The sequence below is a fragment of the Salvelinus namaycush genome, chromosome 25 (genome assembly GCF_016432855.1).
Source record: "Salvelinus namaycush isolate Seneca chromosome 25, SaNama_1.0, whole genome shotgun sequence".
NCBI classification, from domain to species: domain Eukaryota; kingdom Metazoa; phylum Chordata; class Actinopteri; order Salmoniformes; family Salmonidae; genus Salvelinus; species Salvelinus namaycush.
This window is the reverse complement of record NC_052331.1, coordinates 29,778,113-29,793,289: the sequence shown is the minus strand read 5'-3', so window position 1 is coordinate 29,793,289 and position 15,177 is coordinate 29,778,113. Positions and strand designations below refer to the sequence as shown.

At 43.8% G+C, this 15,177-nt stretch overlaps 1 protein-coding gene across 2 annotated transcripts in view; it reads right to left on the bottom strand.

Moving 5' to 3' along the window:
- Window positions 1-15,177, bottom strand: part of LOC120020449 (retinoic acid receptor RXR-gamma-A-like) — a 39,383-nt gene that overhangs the window by 20,389 nt on the left and 3,817 nt on the right. For both annotated transcript variants that reach the window (XM_038964122.1, XM_038964124.1), the window contains one exon: window positions 6,650-6,957. In XM_038964122.1, the coding sequence (XP_038820050.1) occupies window positions 6,650-6,957 (308 nt within the window). The remainder of the gene's footprint in view (window positions 1-6,649; window positions 6,958-15,177) is intronic.

Sequence of the window (15,177 nt, the reverse complement as noted above, 5' to 3'; positions counted from 1 at the left end):
ACAATATAGCAATTAAACACTGGAATGGTAGAATGTGCAGAAGATGAATGTGCAAGTAGAGATACTGGGGTGCAAAGGAGCAAGATAAATAAATAAATACAGTATGGGGATGAGGTAGATTGGATGGACTATTTACAGATGAGCTATGTACTATTTCAACCATGCATTAACTATACAGTACACAGTCAGTGCCTTCCTCAGTGTATTTGTGTGTATGCATGCGTGTCAATCAATGTGCATCATTCAAACATAATAACCCACAGGTGTGCTAACGTGTGTTTGTATTCACTTGTCATAACGTTGGCCTGGGGGTAGGTTTATGACAGTCATAAATACCTCTTCCCCCCTTTTTCCTCTCTACCCTACTGATGTGACATTTGAAAAGTCCTTTGGTTAACATAGAGATTCTGGGAACATCAGAAGGTGGGGGGAAATGAACTATATTCTGGTAATCCGACCAATTGAACATATGCGGTGGTACTTAATGAATATGATGTCAGTTTGGTTGTCATCTGAGACATTCTGATCAATGATAGAATGACATAAACGCTACAGTGGAAAGTCTGCACATTGTAGTTATCGGAGTCACATGGAATTGTTGTTCAATTTAAATGTTTGAATATAAAATTATTGGTGAAGAGATGAAATGTAATTTTAGCTTCCAAATGAGAGATTTGGGTTTTCATAAGGTTAGGGCTCTGCTCAATCAGTGGCCTGCCCCTGTGAAGAAACATGGTTATAAAACTTTTCAAACACGCCCTCCTCTCCCTTCCTATATAAAGCCTTGACAATATAACAATATAAATATAACCTCCTGTTTCAAGTATGTGAGGTCTGCAGCCTTTTGCGTTAAAAGGACTAACATGTCAACTACAGAACTAAGCCAACCTCAGCGTGAGTTTTGGTTGCGAATGGTATGAACTTTGAACTCTTATTCACTACAGAAGTGATACCTCCTAGCCGTTGAGTTAGCAACAGCAGCTGCAAACGTGGGCTAGGAAAGAACAGACAGAGTATCCTGTCTACCACACAACGACGTTACTACAACGTATCCAATTTACCACCAGAGACATTCTTCAAAGGACAAAGGACTCGGTTGGGCAACACGGCTTTCCATCTATCACCAACCTACCGAAGCGCAGGTCAGAGTAAATATTTATTGCATTTTCCTTTTCCAAATGGCCGGTAATTTAGAATGCATAAGATACTGTATTTACGATAGCATGGCTTCTCCCTTGGTTCCTCAAGTCTTCCCGCTCTTTCACTCAAACCCAGCCCCCTTTTCTTTTGTGTAACCAGCTGTCATATCTGTTCCGCCCGCTAGGAACACTTTCCTTTATGACGTAATTTGTAATCAAGGTATGATTCATTCTGTGTATATGTAATTCTGTGTGATTAGTTAGGTATTTAGTAAATAAATAATTAAACCCAATTTTGTATTGCTGATTCAACTTGTTAGCCATGATTCGTGAAGATAACCAAGAATTTACAACTTTCAGATGAGACTGAAATAAGGTGACGATTAATATTGACTGCTATTGATGTAAAATATTACTAGGTCTTTAAGAGGTTATTCGGAAGATAACAAATATTATTTCGTGGTGCCCCGACTCTCTAGTTAATTACATTTACATGATTAGCTCAATCAGGTAATATTAATTACAGAGAAACGATTTTATAGAATAGCATGTCATATCACTTAATCCGGCATAGCCAAAGACACGACACACTCCTCCCTTGTCCATTCTGCCTCCCCCTCCCACCTTATCGGAAGTGTTTTTTCCTTTGTCATCTGACCTGTTCCCTCTAGGTGAGGAAGTAGCAGTTTACTTTGAATGTTTACTCTCAGTAAACACCCACAGTCAACATGGACACAAGGTTCTTAAGGAAGGGCACAAAATTATATCTGCTGATACCAGTTTGAATTCTAATCGAACTCAACTGAAAACACTCAATTGAAACCTGTTACATGCAGTTCCACATGAGAGCAGTAGAGGGAGGTAGTTGGTCATTAAAGAGCGACTGCCTTTAAAATCAACTAATCCCTTTGAAAATGGCCTATGTGGTATCGATATGAGCCATAAACAGTTAATATAGTGTCAAAATGGACAAAGTCTAAATAGGGTCATTTTTGTAATAAAGTCAGTCTGGTCTAAAACGGAGTTTGGAAAGATTTTGCGATACAAAGGGTAAATGAAGGTTGGGTTTTGATTTGACGATGTCCCTTTGCCCACTATCATGGGGTGACCAGCTGCGGTGATTGCTCTCTATCCAATAGCATAGACAGTAAGGCAGACCTGCCCAGCAGCTCTGACTTTGTTTACATAAGACAACACATCGTGCATTTTTTTACATGAGAACTACTGCACCAAACACCTTGGTTAGATATAAAATCGTGCAACTAAAACATCCTCAGCAAAAACGTCAAAATAAATTACAGATTTCTTGAGTTATCTTAGATTCATTCTGGGGATTTTGAGGAAGTGAAATAGGCTTCCGTATCTACAGTGTCTCATGGGGGACAAACATCATTAACCAAACTGTATCGGTCAGAAAACACACGTCCAAGACTGAAAACTTGTTTTTGAAATGAGCAACAGAAAAACACACGTGCCAATCGGTGTGCTCAGTTGCTCTTTAAGGCACTTTGGGCCATCTAAAGGTCTAATAGGGCTTAGTTATATTTGTCCTGTTTCACACATGTACAAGTGTTGGTGTGAAATGGAAATGTGTTTTTTGCATATCCCTCAGAGAGTGGGGTCACGGCCAGGGATCAGCCATTATAGATGCCGACCCTGGAGCAAATAGGGTTAAGTGCCCTTTTCACCTAGTCGGCTCTCAGATTCAAACTAGCAACCTTTCAGTTACCGGCCCACCGCTAGGCTGCCTGCCGATCATTATCAGACCATGAAGTATTTGTGTTCTTTGAAATACTTTGAGTTTGATTGAGCCTGTCTAGAGTGCCAGAGGGGCAGGGTTTACACTTTAAGGACTATTCCATTGGTTCCATTGTGCCAGATAAGCTAAAGTATTAGAAATAGAACAAATACTATTTGAACCCAGGTCTGATCATTAAGAATGAGAACATCCTCCTAAAACTGCATTATCCTGACAGTGAGGGATGTATGTGCTGTGCTATACAGGCATGCTCAAATCAAATCAAATTGTATTAGTCACATGCACCGAATACAACAGGTGCAGACCTTACAGTGAAATGCTTACTTACGAGCCCCTAACCAACAATGCAGTTAAAAAAAATACGGATAAGAATAAGAAATAAAATGAACAAGAAATTAAGAGCAGCAGTAAAATAACAATAGCGAGACTATATTCAGGGGGTTACCGGTACAGAGTCAATGTGCGGGGGCACCGGTTAGTTGAGGTAATATGTACATGTAGGTAGAGTTATTAAAGTGACTATGCATAGATGATAACAACAGAGAGTAGCAGCGGTGTAAAAGAGAGGGGGGGCAATGCAAATAGTCTGGGTAGCCATTTGATTAGATGTTCAGGAGTCTTATGGCTTGGGGGTAGAAGCTGTTTGGAAGCCTCTTGGACCTAGACTGCTGTGTACACGCACGCACGCACGCACGCGCGCGCACGCACGCACGCACGTGTGTCAAGGGACTATTGCTGGTCAAGAGACCAGCCTGGGTCTAGTGTGTTTGGGTAGTAACAGAGCTTTCTGGACCCGAGTCGGCCTACCGCTGCGTACTGTACTCTACTGTACACTAAAAGGCATCAGGGTCGACTCACGCTCACCCACGCACATACACAAAGGCAACATATGCACGGATGACCTATATAGTTAGTCTACACACCACATCCCATGTCTCTCACTCCACACATATCAGCTATGGGGCCCTTGTTGAATACTTCATATAGCCTATACATTATTCACAGTGCTCTTAATGCTACTGACTGTTCTATACACATTTCTCTGTTGCTTGGCTCATTGAAAGTGCCGGCTCATTGAAAGTGTCTACTTCTTTGAGACCAAAAGGGAGCTGCACTATTAGCGGCAAGAAGAAATCCAATTTTAACATCCTATTGGCAATAAGTTGATCTGAATCTGACTATTGCATATGTGACCCTATTTGCTTTACAGAAGCCTGTTGGCACAGCTGTCATTAGATGACTTCCATTTGTGTTCTCTTTTCTGCTAGCTAGCTAGCCTTCAAGGCTTTAGCTTAGCAGGCTGGGTCAATGATATCTCCCTCCGACTCACTAGCCATCACGCCTCATTAGCTTAGCTCAGTTAGCTCCGAGTGGGACAGCCAAATACAATTCACTCATCCCCTCTAGGGCAGGCAGAGGCCCAGCCAGTGGTAAAGGCAGGGACTGGGCAAAAAACTGTCAGAAAAGGAGACATTCTAGATTCTATTTAATGCAGGACGGCAATGTTTTTTTTTTAACTAACTGAATAAAATGTTAACTTTTAAATTCACGAGAGTAAGTGGACAAGAGTAAGCCTCTATTTTCCCCATTTGTTATCTATTTGGGACTTGGACTCGAAGTAAGTGGAAGCGCTGTCTCACTAATGGAGTGGGGACGAGTGAAGTGAGCAACAGAATAGAATGAGGTTCTATTTCTAGGGCAGTGATTCAGTTGTAGTCTGTGGACATGAATGAGTCTGGGTCAGGCTAACCTAATGTAGCAGGCCTGAGCTGTGTTTCTTTCTTTCTGGTCCTGACGAGAGAAAAAAAAACTGTCAGGGGAGGTTTTCCTCTGCACTGGTCAACCAATCTAGTAAATGTGGAGGAGATGTTAAGATAGAGTGTTGCCTTGTTAACATCCAAAAGCAGAAGTTGTGTCACAGGCTTTTTTAATTTCCCTTGAAAACCGGATGCATTTTTGGCGACCTACACTAGGTTCTGTTAGAACAGTGGTCACCAACCAACTGGTCGATCTCCAAAGCATTCCTAACAATGAAGCCTTGCGTTCCTATTTGTCTCACGCTGTTGGCGGTAGGTGCACCTGATTCAGCTGCCCTACATGCCAGGTAGGTGAAGTGTTGCAATTTAGAACCATTTCATGTGTCTGAAGGTACAAACTCTGCCTTCCTGGAGGGCCCGGAGAGCAAATCTGTTTGAAGTAACGTAGCAGGTGTAAAAGAAGCTAAAGCAAAGTTGATACTGTGAGATTTCTAAACGTTTAAAACCATGACTAGAGAGACTGTCAACGAATACAGCAAAGAGCTGCTGTTTTTATGAGTGAGTTCATGTTTAAGTTTTTAACTCTTTTTATTCAACAGTTTTATAAGCCATAAAATGTGCATTCTTCCTACTTCCACCTGTGCTACAACAAGCACTTCAGCTGTAATGAATGAGTAGGAAAGTGTAGAGATAGGCTTGCATTGTTATTATCAGCGGCTTGGGTCTTCCTTAATATCGAGGAATATTTCACTTTCTCTGGTCATTGAAGTTACAACATGAATTTGTGCATGAGGCAGAAATAATACGGTGCGACTCGAGCTTCACTATCAGCTGGAAGACGGTGTCCTTTTTTGGTCAGTGGAGGAAAGGGAGAGCGGAGGGACGTTAGGAGGTAGACCCTCAGGATGCTGTGCTCTGTCTCCTCTGAGACTGACAATCAAATGCAGGCACCATCAGCCCAATAAAATAAAAATAAAAAGCAAATGATTTGAATGTATGCTCTCTCAGCTGTGCCTCACATGTAATACAACAACTGATCTATTACCGGTGTGATCATATAGTCTACCTCAAATTGTTTAATATAATATAAAAAGTGGTCCGAACAACAATACATTGGCAGGGGAATTAAAGCAAAGCCAATATGCAGTGATAATGTATTGGGCCTATAGCCTACTGCACAAACCTCATTGCTACAGTACTGTTTTTAATAGGTTAACGTTGCATTGGCTTCCGTTTTTCAAGTCCTGTAAACAAAAATTCTGAGCAGTCGATCTCAACCTGCATCTTGACTCAGAATGTGATATTGACTCAGAATGTGATCTTGTTTCAGAATGTGATCTTGACTCAGAATGTGATCTTGACTCAGAATGTGATCTTGACTCAGAATGTGATCTTGACTCAGAAAGGGTTGGTGACCACTAAGGAGTCTGAGACTGCTGTAGTATCAGCTCTGACAGAGAAACAGTTAGAAATACAACAGGCCAGGAAAGGCTAGTCAGCTGGGTGTAGAGTAGTCTCCTTCAATTGGCATGGGTTTGAAGCTTGGCATGCAAGGCTATGGCATTGAGAGACTCATATAAGTGACAATGTATCCAATGCAGTAGTTCCAAAGCTACTTTGGTGGGTCGGCTCACCTGCTGTAAGGCCTCTCATATTTTTAGTGTGTTCGCGTTTAACAAGTGTGTGTGTATAGGCGTGAGCGTAAATAATTGTCCAGGAGGCAGGGAGCCTAGAAGTTAAGAGTGTTGGGCCAGTAACCGGAAGGTCACTGGTTCTATTCCCCAAGCCGACTAGGTGAAGAAAAATCTGTTGATGTGTCCTTGAGAAAGGAACTTAACCCTAATTGCTCCAGGGTCGTTGTCAATAATGGCTGAGCCCTTGCCATGGCCCCTGTCTCAGGGGGAGTTGGGATATGAAAAAAATACATTTCCAATTCAAAAATAGGACAAATATAAGCAACAAATTATTATGCGTGTGAATACATTGACCCTTACCTGTGGGCTGGAGAGTGTGCTGAAGCCCATGGTGGGAGTAGGGGGGATGGAGACACCTGGGGAGCCCAGAGAGGACGAGGTGATGACGGAGTACGGCGAGCCGCCCTGCCCGTTGAACGGCGAGCCCAGGGTGCTCATGGGAGACGGGAGGGGCTGCCCGGGGTTGACAGAGGCACTGATGACGGAGGGGTGGTGGTGATGATGATGATGATGGTGGTGATGATAGGGGTGGTGGTGAGGGGGTCCCACCATGGTGCTGAGGGACTGAGACGGGGTGGAGCTCAGGTGCGATACCTGCACAGAAGAACCTGTAATCAGAGCAAAAAAACAGCCAATCAGAGATGAGAATGAAGGAGTTAGGAGACACGGCAATCAATAAAAGAACAGGACAGAATGGAACACAGCAGGGTTTTATTCATTAGAGCACAACGTAGAAAAACTTGCTACAACTGAAAACAAGCATTTCTTAATGGACCAGTTCATGTCGTTGGTGCCTAATGAATACGACCGTCATCTATATAAACTATATTGTCCTCAAAGAGGATAACCGTTTTCATAGGGATCAATAAAGTGAAACGTTCAGATGTTGCAGGTAGAAATATACAGTGTAGAACCAACACTCTAACCTATTCTAGTCTATTCCATATGAAAATATATTGTTCATGACTACAGCAAAAGGCCTTGGTTCTGGTTCACAGACGGTGTGATGACCAATCAGACCAGAGAATAACAACTAGACCGAACTAGACCCACATCAGCCCCTTTTCACAGCAAAACAAGGTGCTTGAGTAGACAGCCAGGGGTCCAAAATGTCCATCACTCCATTTAACCTCATCACTAATCCAGCTGGTAATGCACTGTGATGGACCTGATGTAGCTGGTCGCTTGGGGGTCAGTGCATGGGGAAAACCTGCATAAGGGACTTCCATATATCACCAGAATAGCCCAAAAGGTCAGTGCAGAGATAGGCTACACTGATCTGATCATTCATAGGAGCTTTATAAGGTCATATTCACATTATGCATCAACATGAGGAAATGTCAGGGGGATGTTACAGGGACGCTAGAGGGATGATAGGGCAACATCATAGAGCTTTTAGCCTACATAACGACGACAAACATTAGCCTACATAACGACGACAAACATTAGCCTACATAAGGAAAGTGAGACTTTAATGCGGCACAAAGATTGTTTTTATTTTGTATAGCAAGTTGGGTTGATATGAAATTGCCATGATTGTATGAGAACAAAACGAACGAACAACAGAAGGTGATAGAAGGTTATTTCCCTTCCAAAACAAACCGACTAAAACTCCCATTATAAACCTGCGTCATCAAAAAATCATATCAAGAACACCATTCCAACAGAAACATAATGCAACAAGAGAGGGCTTTATCAACTATCAAATCTATTTACATGTATGTAGATTGTAGCATGGCCAGGGTTTTCTTTCTAGCTGGAATATAGAATGACAGGTTGACATTTCAGGCCCCAACAATTTAAGGTTGGGCTGTTGGGCAGAGCTGTGTGTCACAGGGTTAATGGGGGGTGGCATTTGCATGGGGCATGGTTTCAGGGTCGCCGTAGTCAGTACTGGGTACAGGGATCTCTCTCATGTTACACAGGACAGAGTCTGATAGGTCATCCAGACCAGCAGCGCTCGGACGCCAGTCTACAGTGGTCACTGATACTAGCATGTGTTAGTGGGGTTGGGACGTTTTGTGTGGCAGTGTTAAATGACTACTTGATTTTCATGCACACAGAAAGTCACACACACACACACACACACACGATCATAGCCACACATGCTTCACACCATAATCCACGCAGTACAATAAACATAATGCTCACACAAGTATAAAAAGGTTCTATCTATAAAAGTAGCAAGTCTAAAACAAGCTAAAGGAGGACAAAGGCACTTCCTCATATTGTGTAGTAACAGCTGTAGCTTTAGCAGTTTCTCTGCCAAACCAGACGCAGGAAACCCCAATGTATATTTAGACAGGTTGAACAGAATCTAGAAAATAAGTGTGCGCGTGTCTGTGTGTGTGTGTGTGTGTGTACTTCTGATCACACACACACTTTCACCAACTGCCTACTTGTGTCACAAAGGTCCAAAGACACCAACACACAGCTTACCATTTTTGTTGAAGACAGAACCCAGCACTTCATGTTCAGCAAAGATCACAGTGAGTGATATATCAGGTCAATCTTTCTATGCCAACAAATACATGCCCACATACTTCAGTTAATTCATGTATTAGCTATTGTACCTAGCATACAGTCAGTGCCTACCAAGTCAAAGTATATTACTCTGGACTATATGTATGGTCGAAGTGGCCATATTGCTCCCACAATATCTATGTTACTCACTGTCAAAGTCAGGAAGGAGCATCAGGGGCTGGTAGTTTACGTACATATCTAACTCTGATTGGCTAATGTCTATTAAGTCGCTTTCCTCTTTTCCTCCGGAATCTCCGACACCTGCTATGATTCTCATGTCTGCAGGCGATACCTCGGAGGATCTGCAGGGGGCTTGACCCTTCCAACGCAGGCGGCGAGCTGGCAGCCCCCGATCATGTGTGTGTGTGTTACAAGCAGCTGTAGAGTGGCACACACACACACTCTCTCTCTCTCTCTTGGCACAGCTCCTCCTGTGATATTAATGCCTGCTAAATGTCAAATTCCAACAGCAAAGAGCCCCACACACGTACAAACACACATACACACATTAATAGGCATATTTGAGCAACACACACGTACACATATGAATGTACTTGAGTATGTCACCATACAAACATCATCTGGGTTAAGTGGTTTAGAAGAGTTTAATGATTTTTTTCACTGACTTTTATAGAGATACCATCATCATAATAAAAAAATATGATCAGTGAGCGCCTTAGCTTAATCATGTAAAAAGCAGGCCTGTAGCATCAGGGGCTGGTCTGGCCTGGTCTGGTCTCCCCTGTCGTATTCATTATGATCTGAGAGCCAAAACTGATCATAGAAAAGCCCTGGCCTGGTGTGTGGAGACAGTGCCCACTAATTCCTGTCTAAATGAAGATGATGTCTGATCAATCAGGGACCGTATAATCCTCTTAGCCTCTGTAAGCATCTCCAACCTGGTTATTTACTGTGTGTGTGTGGGGGGGGGGGGGGGGGTATATTAGAGATAGTGGCCTGGAAGCGGTTGAGTGGAGGCTTGGCCTACACGACAGCATGCAGTATGCTCAGGCACTGTAGAACACATTTCCCAGTTGCTCGTTACATGACAAACATACACATTCATTCACACGTGCAGTCTCTGTCCCTGTTCCATGTGTCTAAAGGGATTTGGCCTAGAAAAGGAGAAAATTCTATCCTGTCTGTCGGATGGGCTCTCTCAAATACCCAGTGGGGGATTGGATTACTTTTTAATTAAAGATGTCCCTTCTCTCTTGCAGACTTGTCCCTTTTTCCTGTTGAAATTACAGAAGATGCGTCGAGCAGACATCATTAACTTGTATGGCTTAAGTATGAGAGGAGAGTGAAGTGATATAGAGAGTCCATTCAGTCCAACTCAAAGCTTCACATTCATTGGTAAAACAATTCAGTATTACATGGGAGGATACAGTAACTTTGCTAACGGTTACTAATGGTAATATAGAGTCAACTGCTGATATACTGTATTCGTAATGGCTTGGGACCACTGGTGAATGGATTCATGCACTAAACCAGATATGCACTTTTTCCTTGTTTACTTATCAGGAAATCACACTGTATCAATTCCTATGGCAGAGGACATCTATATCCAAGATGATTGTTCAACGTTGGTCTGACCAATCTGAATCTATGCTTTAGGATTGTTTTGATCATGCGGACTGGGAAATTTTCCGGGTCGACGTATACACTGACTCAGTGACTGGGTTCATCAGGAAGTGCATACAGGATGTTGTTCCTACCGAGATGATTACAATTTATCCATTCCAAAAACCGTGGATAGATGGCAGTATTCACCCAAAACTGGAAAGCGCGAACACCACATTTAACCACATCCAGCTATGACCTCCGTAAGGCAATCAAAGAGGCAAAACGCCAGTACAGGGACAAAGTGGAGTCGCAATTCAACGGCTCAGACACGAGACTTATGTCTCAGTGACTCCAGACAATCATGGATTATAAAGGGAAAGCCAGCCACGTCGCGGACACCAACGCCTCGCTCCCGGACAAGCTAAACCATCTTCGCCCACTTTGAGGAAAACAACATCGAGCCGCCACCGTGGGCCCCCTCCGCTCACGACGACTTTGTGCTCTAGTTCTCCATGGCCGACGTGAGTAAGGTATTTAAGAGTGTTAACCCTCGCAAGGCTGCCGGCCCAGACGGCATCCCAAGCTGCGTCCTCAGAGCATGTGCAGACCAGCTGGCTGGAGTGTTTGGGGACATATTCAATCTCTCACTGTCCCAGTCTGCTGTCCCCACTTGCTTCAAGATGTCCACCATTGTTCCTGTGTCATCATGAAGTGCTATGAGAGGCTAGTTAAGGACCATATCACCTCCATCTTACCTGACACCCTAGACCCACTACAGGTTGTATTCAGTCCCAACAGATCCACTGCCCTATCCCACCTGGACAAGATAAATACCTATGTAAGAATGCTGGTCATTGACTACAGCTCAGCCTTTAACACCATAGTGCCCTCCAACCTCGTCAATAAGCTCAGGGTCCTGGGTCTGAACCCCGCCCTGTGCAACTGAGTCCTAGACTTCCTGAGGGGCTGACCCCAGTTGGTGAAGGTAGGCAACAACACCTCTGCCACGCTGATCCTCAACACAGGGGCCCCACAAGGGTGTGTGCTCAGCCCCCTCCTATACTCCCTGTTCATCCATGACTGTGTTGCCACGCATCTCTCCAACTCAATCATCAAGCTTGCTGACAACATAGCAGTGGTAGACCTGATTACCAACAACGACGAGACAGCCTACAGGGAGGCGGTGAGAGCCCTGGCGGAGTGGTGCCAAGAAAATAACCTCCCTCTCAACATCAACAAAACGAAGGAGCTGATCGTGGACTTCAGGAGACAGCAGAGAGACATGCCCCATTCACATCGACATGCCCCATTCACATTGACAGTAGAGAGTGCTAAAAGCCTCAAGTTCACAGATGCACCATCAAAAGCATTATGTTGGGCTGTATCACTGCCTGATACGGCAACTGCACCGCGTGCAACCGCAGGGCTCACCATAGGGTGGTGTGGTCTGCACAACGCATCACCGGGGGCAAACTACCTGCCCTTCAGGACTACTACAGCATCCGATGTCACAGGAAGGCCAAAAAGGTAATCAAGGAACAACACCCGAGCCACTGCCTGTTCACCCCACTATCATCCAGAAGGCGGAGAGTACAGGTGCATCAAAGCTGGGCAGTCTGATGAACAGCTTTTATCTCCAGGCCATCAGACTGTTAAACAGTCATCACTAGCCGGCCTCCACCCAGTACCCCACCCTGAACCTCAATCACTGTTACTAGCCGGCTACCACTCTGTACTCTACTCTGCACTTTAGAGACTGCCGCACTAGGTACAGAGAGTCATTGAACACTGGTCACTTTAATAATGTTTGCATACTGTTTTACCCACTTTATATGTACATACTGTATTCTAGTCATGGCTCATCCTATATTACTGCTGTTCACACCTTTTCTATTCATATACTGTCCATACTGTCTATACACACCATGTTATACACTGAGTATACCATACATTAGGAACACCTTCCAAATATTGAGTTGGCTGGAAGTTCTTTGGGTGGTGGACCATTCTTGATAGGGACGGGAAACGGTGTGCCCGGTGTGCCTGGCACCTACTACCATACCCCGTTCAAAGGAACTTACATGTTTTGTCTTGCCCATTCACCCTCTGAATGGCACACATAAACAATCCATGTCTCAATTGTCTCAAGGCTTAAAAATCATTCTTTAACCTGGTCTCCTCCCCTTCATCTACACTGATTGAAGTGGATTTAACAAGTGAAATCAATAAGGGATCATAGCTTTCACCTGGATTCACCTGGTCAGTCTGTCAAGGAAAGAGCAGGGGTTATTAATGTTTTGTACACTCAGTGTATATATTGTGTCTCATATGATTCATAATGTACTGTAACCAAGACAAAGTACCTCTCTCCTATAGCTACACACCAAACTGCACCATTTGACTGTTATCATACTACTTACAGTACATTGTGGTTTGAATTTTTAATAATTCAACCCTGTTACATTTAGACATGTCAACCCTGTTACATTTAGACATGTCAACCCTGTTACATTTAGACATGTCAACCCTGTTACATCTGTTATATCAATCTAAATTTGTGATTTTTATAACTGTTTTGGCTTTTCAGCAACACTGTCATTATAACATCATGATAAAAGACAACACATGCTACATACAACTGTTTATGTATTCACACAAATAGTCTTGGACATGTGACAGTGACATAAGACCATTACAAATGCATGTGGTAACATGCATGCATCTTCATGAGTCTGTTTTCTAAGCATTGTGTAACATCATATACAATGAATAAAGTCAACCACATTCTGAGTGGGTTCCCACTGTATATAGAAACCCTGATCTCGCTCTCTCTCTCTGTCTCTCTCGCTCTGTCATTCTCTCGCTCTCTCTGAGGTTAACATTTCCATCCTGGTGTCTATTTCATGTCCTGATTACCAGAGGTGGGGGGGGGGGGGGGGCAGTCATATGCCATGTGGCCAGGGGGTAGCAGGGGAGGGGCTCACCGTCTGTTGAGTTTGGAGAGGGAGTGTGCACGTGTGTATGTGTGCTTGTGGGGGGGGGGGGGATTAAAGGGGATTATCCCCCTGGAGGAGATGGTATATTGAAGCAGCTCTATAGAGCTTTTGGGCAGGGGAGGAACCCAGGACATGGTGCTGCTGTACAAAAAACAACTGGAGCTTCTCCAAGGCTAGAAGCTTTTCAATACTGTGCCTTCACTGATCTCCGTCTCTAAGAAACTGGCCACTATCTCTGACCACAATTGAACTCACACAAAAAACTAATTCCCAAAAAGCTGATAAACATCTCAACATTGAGACGTTATGTACAAGCAGTTACTGTATGTTACTGTATGGCATAGAAATAGAATCACTATTTATGTAGACGCTCTATAGGCTATTCTATTAAATTCCCCAATAATCCTACAAGAGACTACAAAGTTCTGAAGTTTCCATAAAGTGTAAAGCCAACCACGAGCCCCTCTATCTGTGGAGCTGCACTGCTCTCCTATTCTACTGAAGCAGTAGCGTTGGCTACCCAGACTGGGCCCACTTCAACTGGGGCAGAAAAATTACCAATTAGATAAGGGAGCTGATTCACAATCACAAGCCTGCCGGGATACACATCAGAGCACCGCGCCTGGCCCTGACTAAATGTTATCTAATGGCCGGGCCTGCCAGCCCTGTATGTTGACACCATTTCTGTCTCTGCTATTTCTGAGTTTCCTCCATACAAAGAGAGACAGACAATCAGAACAAATGACAATAAAATGACAGAATGAAGAACAGAGCGGTGTATAGAGGATATTGGTTATAGCATCAAAGCACAATGAATGACAAAAGAGTAGCCCACGGCAACAAGCGCGGCTGAAAGTGGAGAGCATGGCAGCAATAAGGGTATGATGAGAAGACAGACAGGGACCTGAGATTAATCCTATATGTTGGATCAGGTCTGGACATAGCCGAGTTACTCCCAACTCCACGATGTACATCACATTAAAGGAGTTGAGCGGAGACGACTGTGGGCGGACTGAAGCTACAACTACATAGAAGGTCCTGAGTAATCCAATTAGTAGGACAGAGAGACAGACAAATACACAACACACACAACTACAGAATGCTCACACACATGCGCACACAAACACACACACACACTCACACACACACTCACGCATTTGACGAGTACCAAGCTACATACTAATAGCTGTTAAGAAACAGGTGTCTTGTTGAATGCCAAGTAAGATCGAGGGAGGGAGAGAGAGAGAGAGAGAGAGAGAGAGGGAGAGAGACCGAAGGTGCCACTTGATCTCCCCACTCTCTTCCCTCTCTTTATCTCCTAACCCCTTTACAAACACAGCAGCACATAGAGGGCCTCTCAGTGCCCAGGACCCAACACAACACAGGCCTTGTACTACCTATTAAGGGACATCATCAAATAATTGTTAATGAAACATGAGGCCCATGTTGGGCTATCGGATCCCACTGTGTAAAGAGAGAGAGAGAGAGAGAGAGAGAGAGAGAGAGAGAGAGAGAGAGAGAAAAAGAAAGAGAGAAAAAGAGAGAAAGAGAGAGAGATAGAAAAAGAAAGAGAGAGAGAGAGCAAGAGAGAGAAAAAGAGAGAGAGAGAAAAAGAAAGAGAGAGAGAGAGCGAGAGAGAGAGAAAAAGAAAGAGAGAAAAATAGAGAAAGAGAGAGAGAGAAAAAGAGAGAAAAAGAGAGAGTGAGATGCAGCTTATCTCTCAGTATGCCTTAGTTCCCAGGA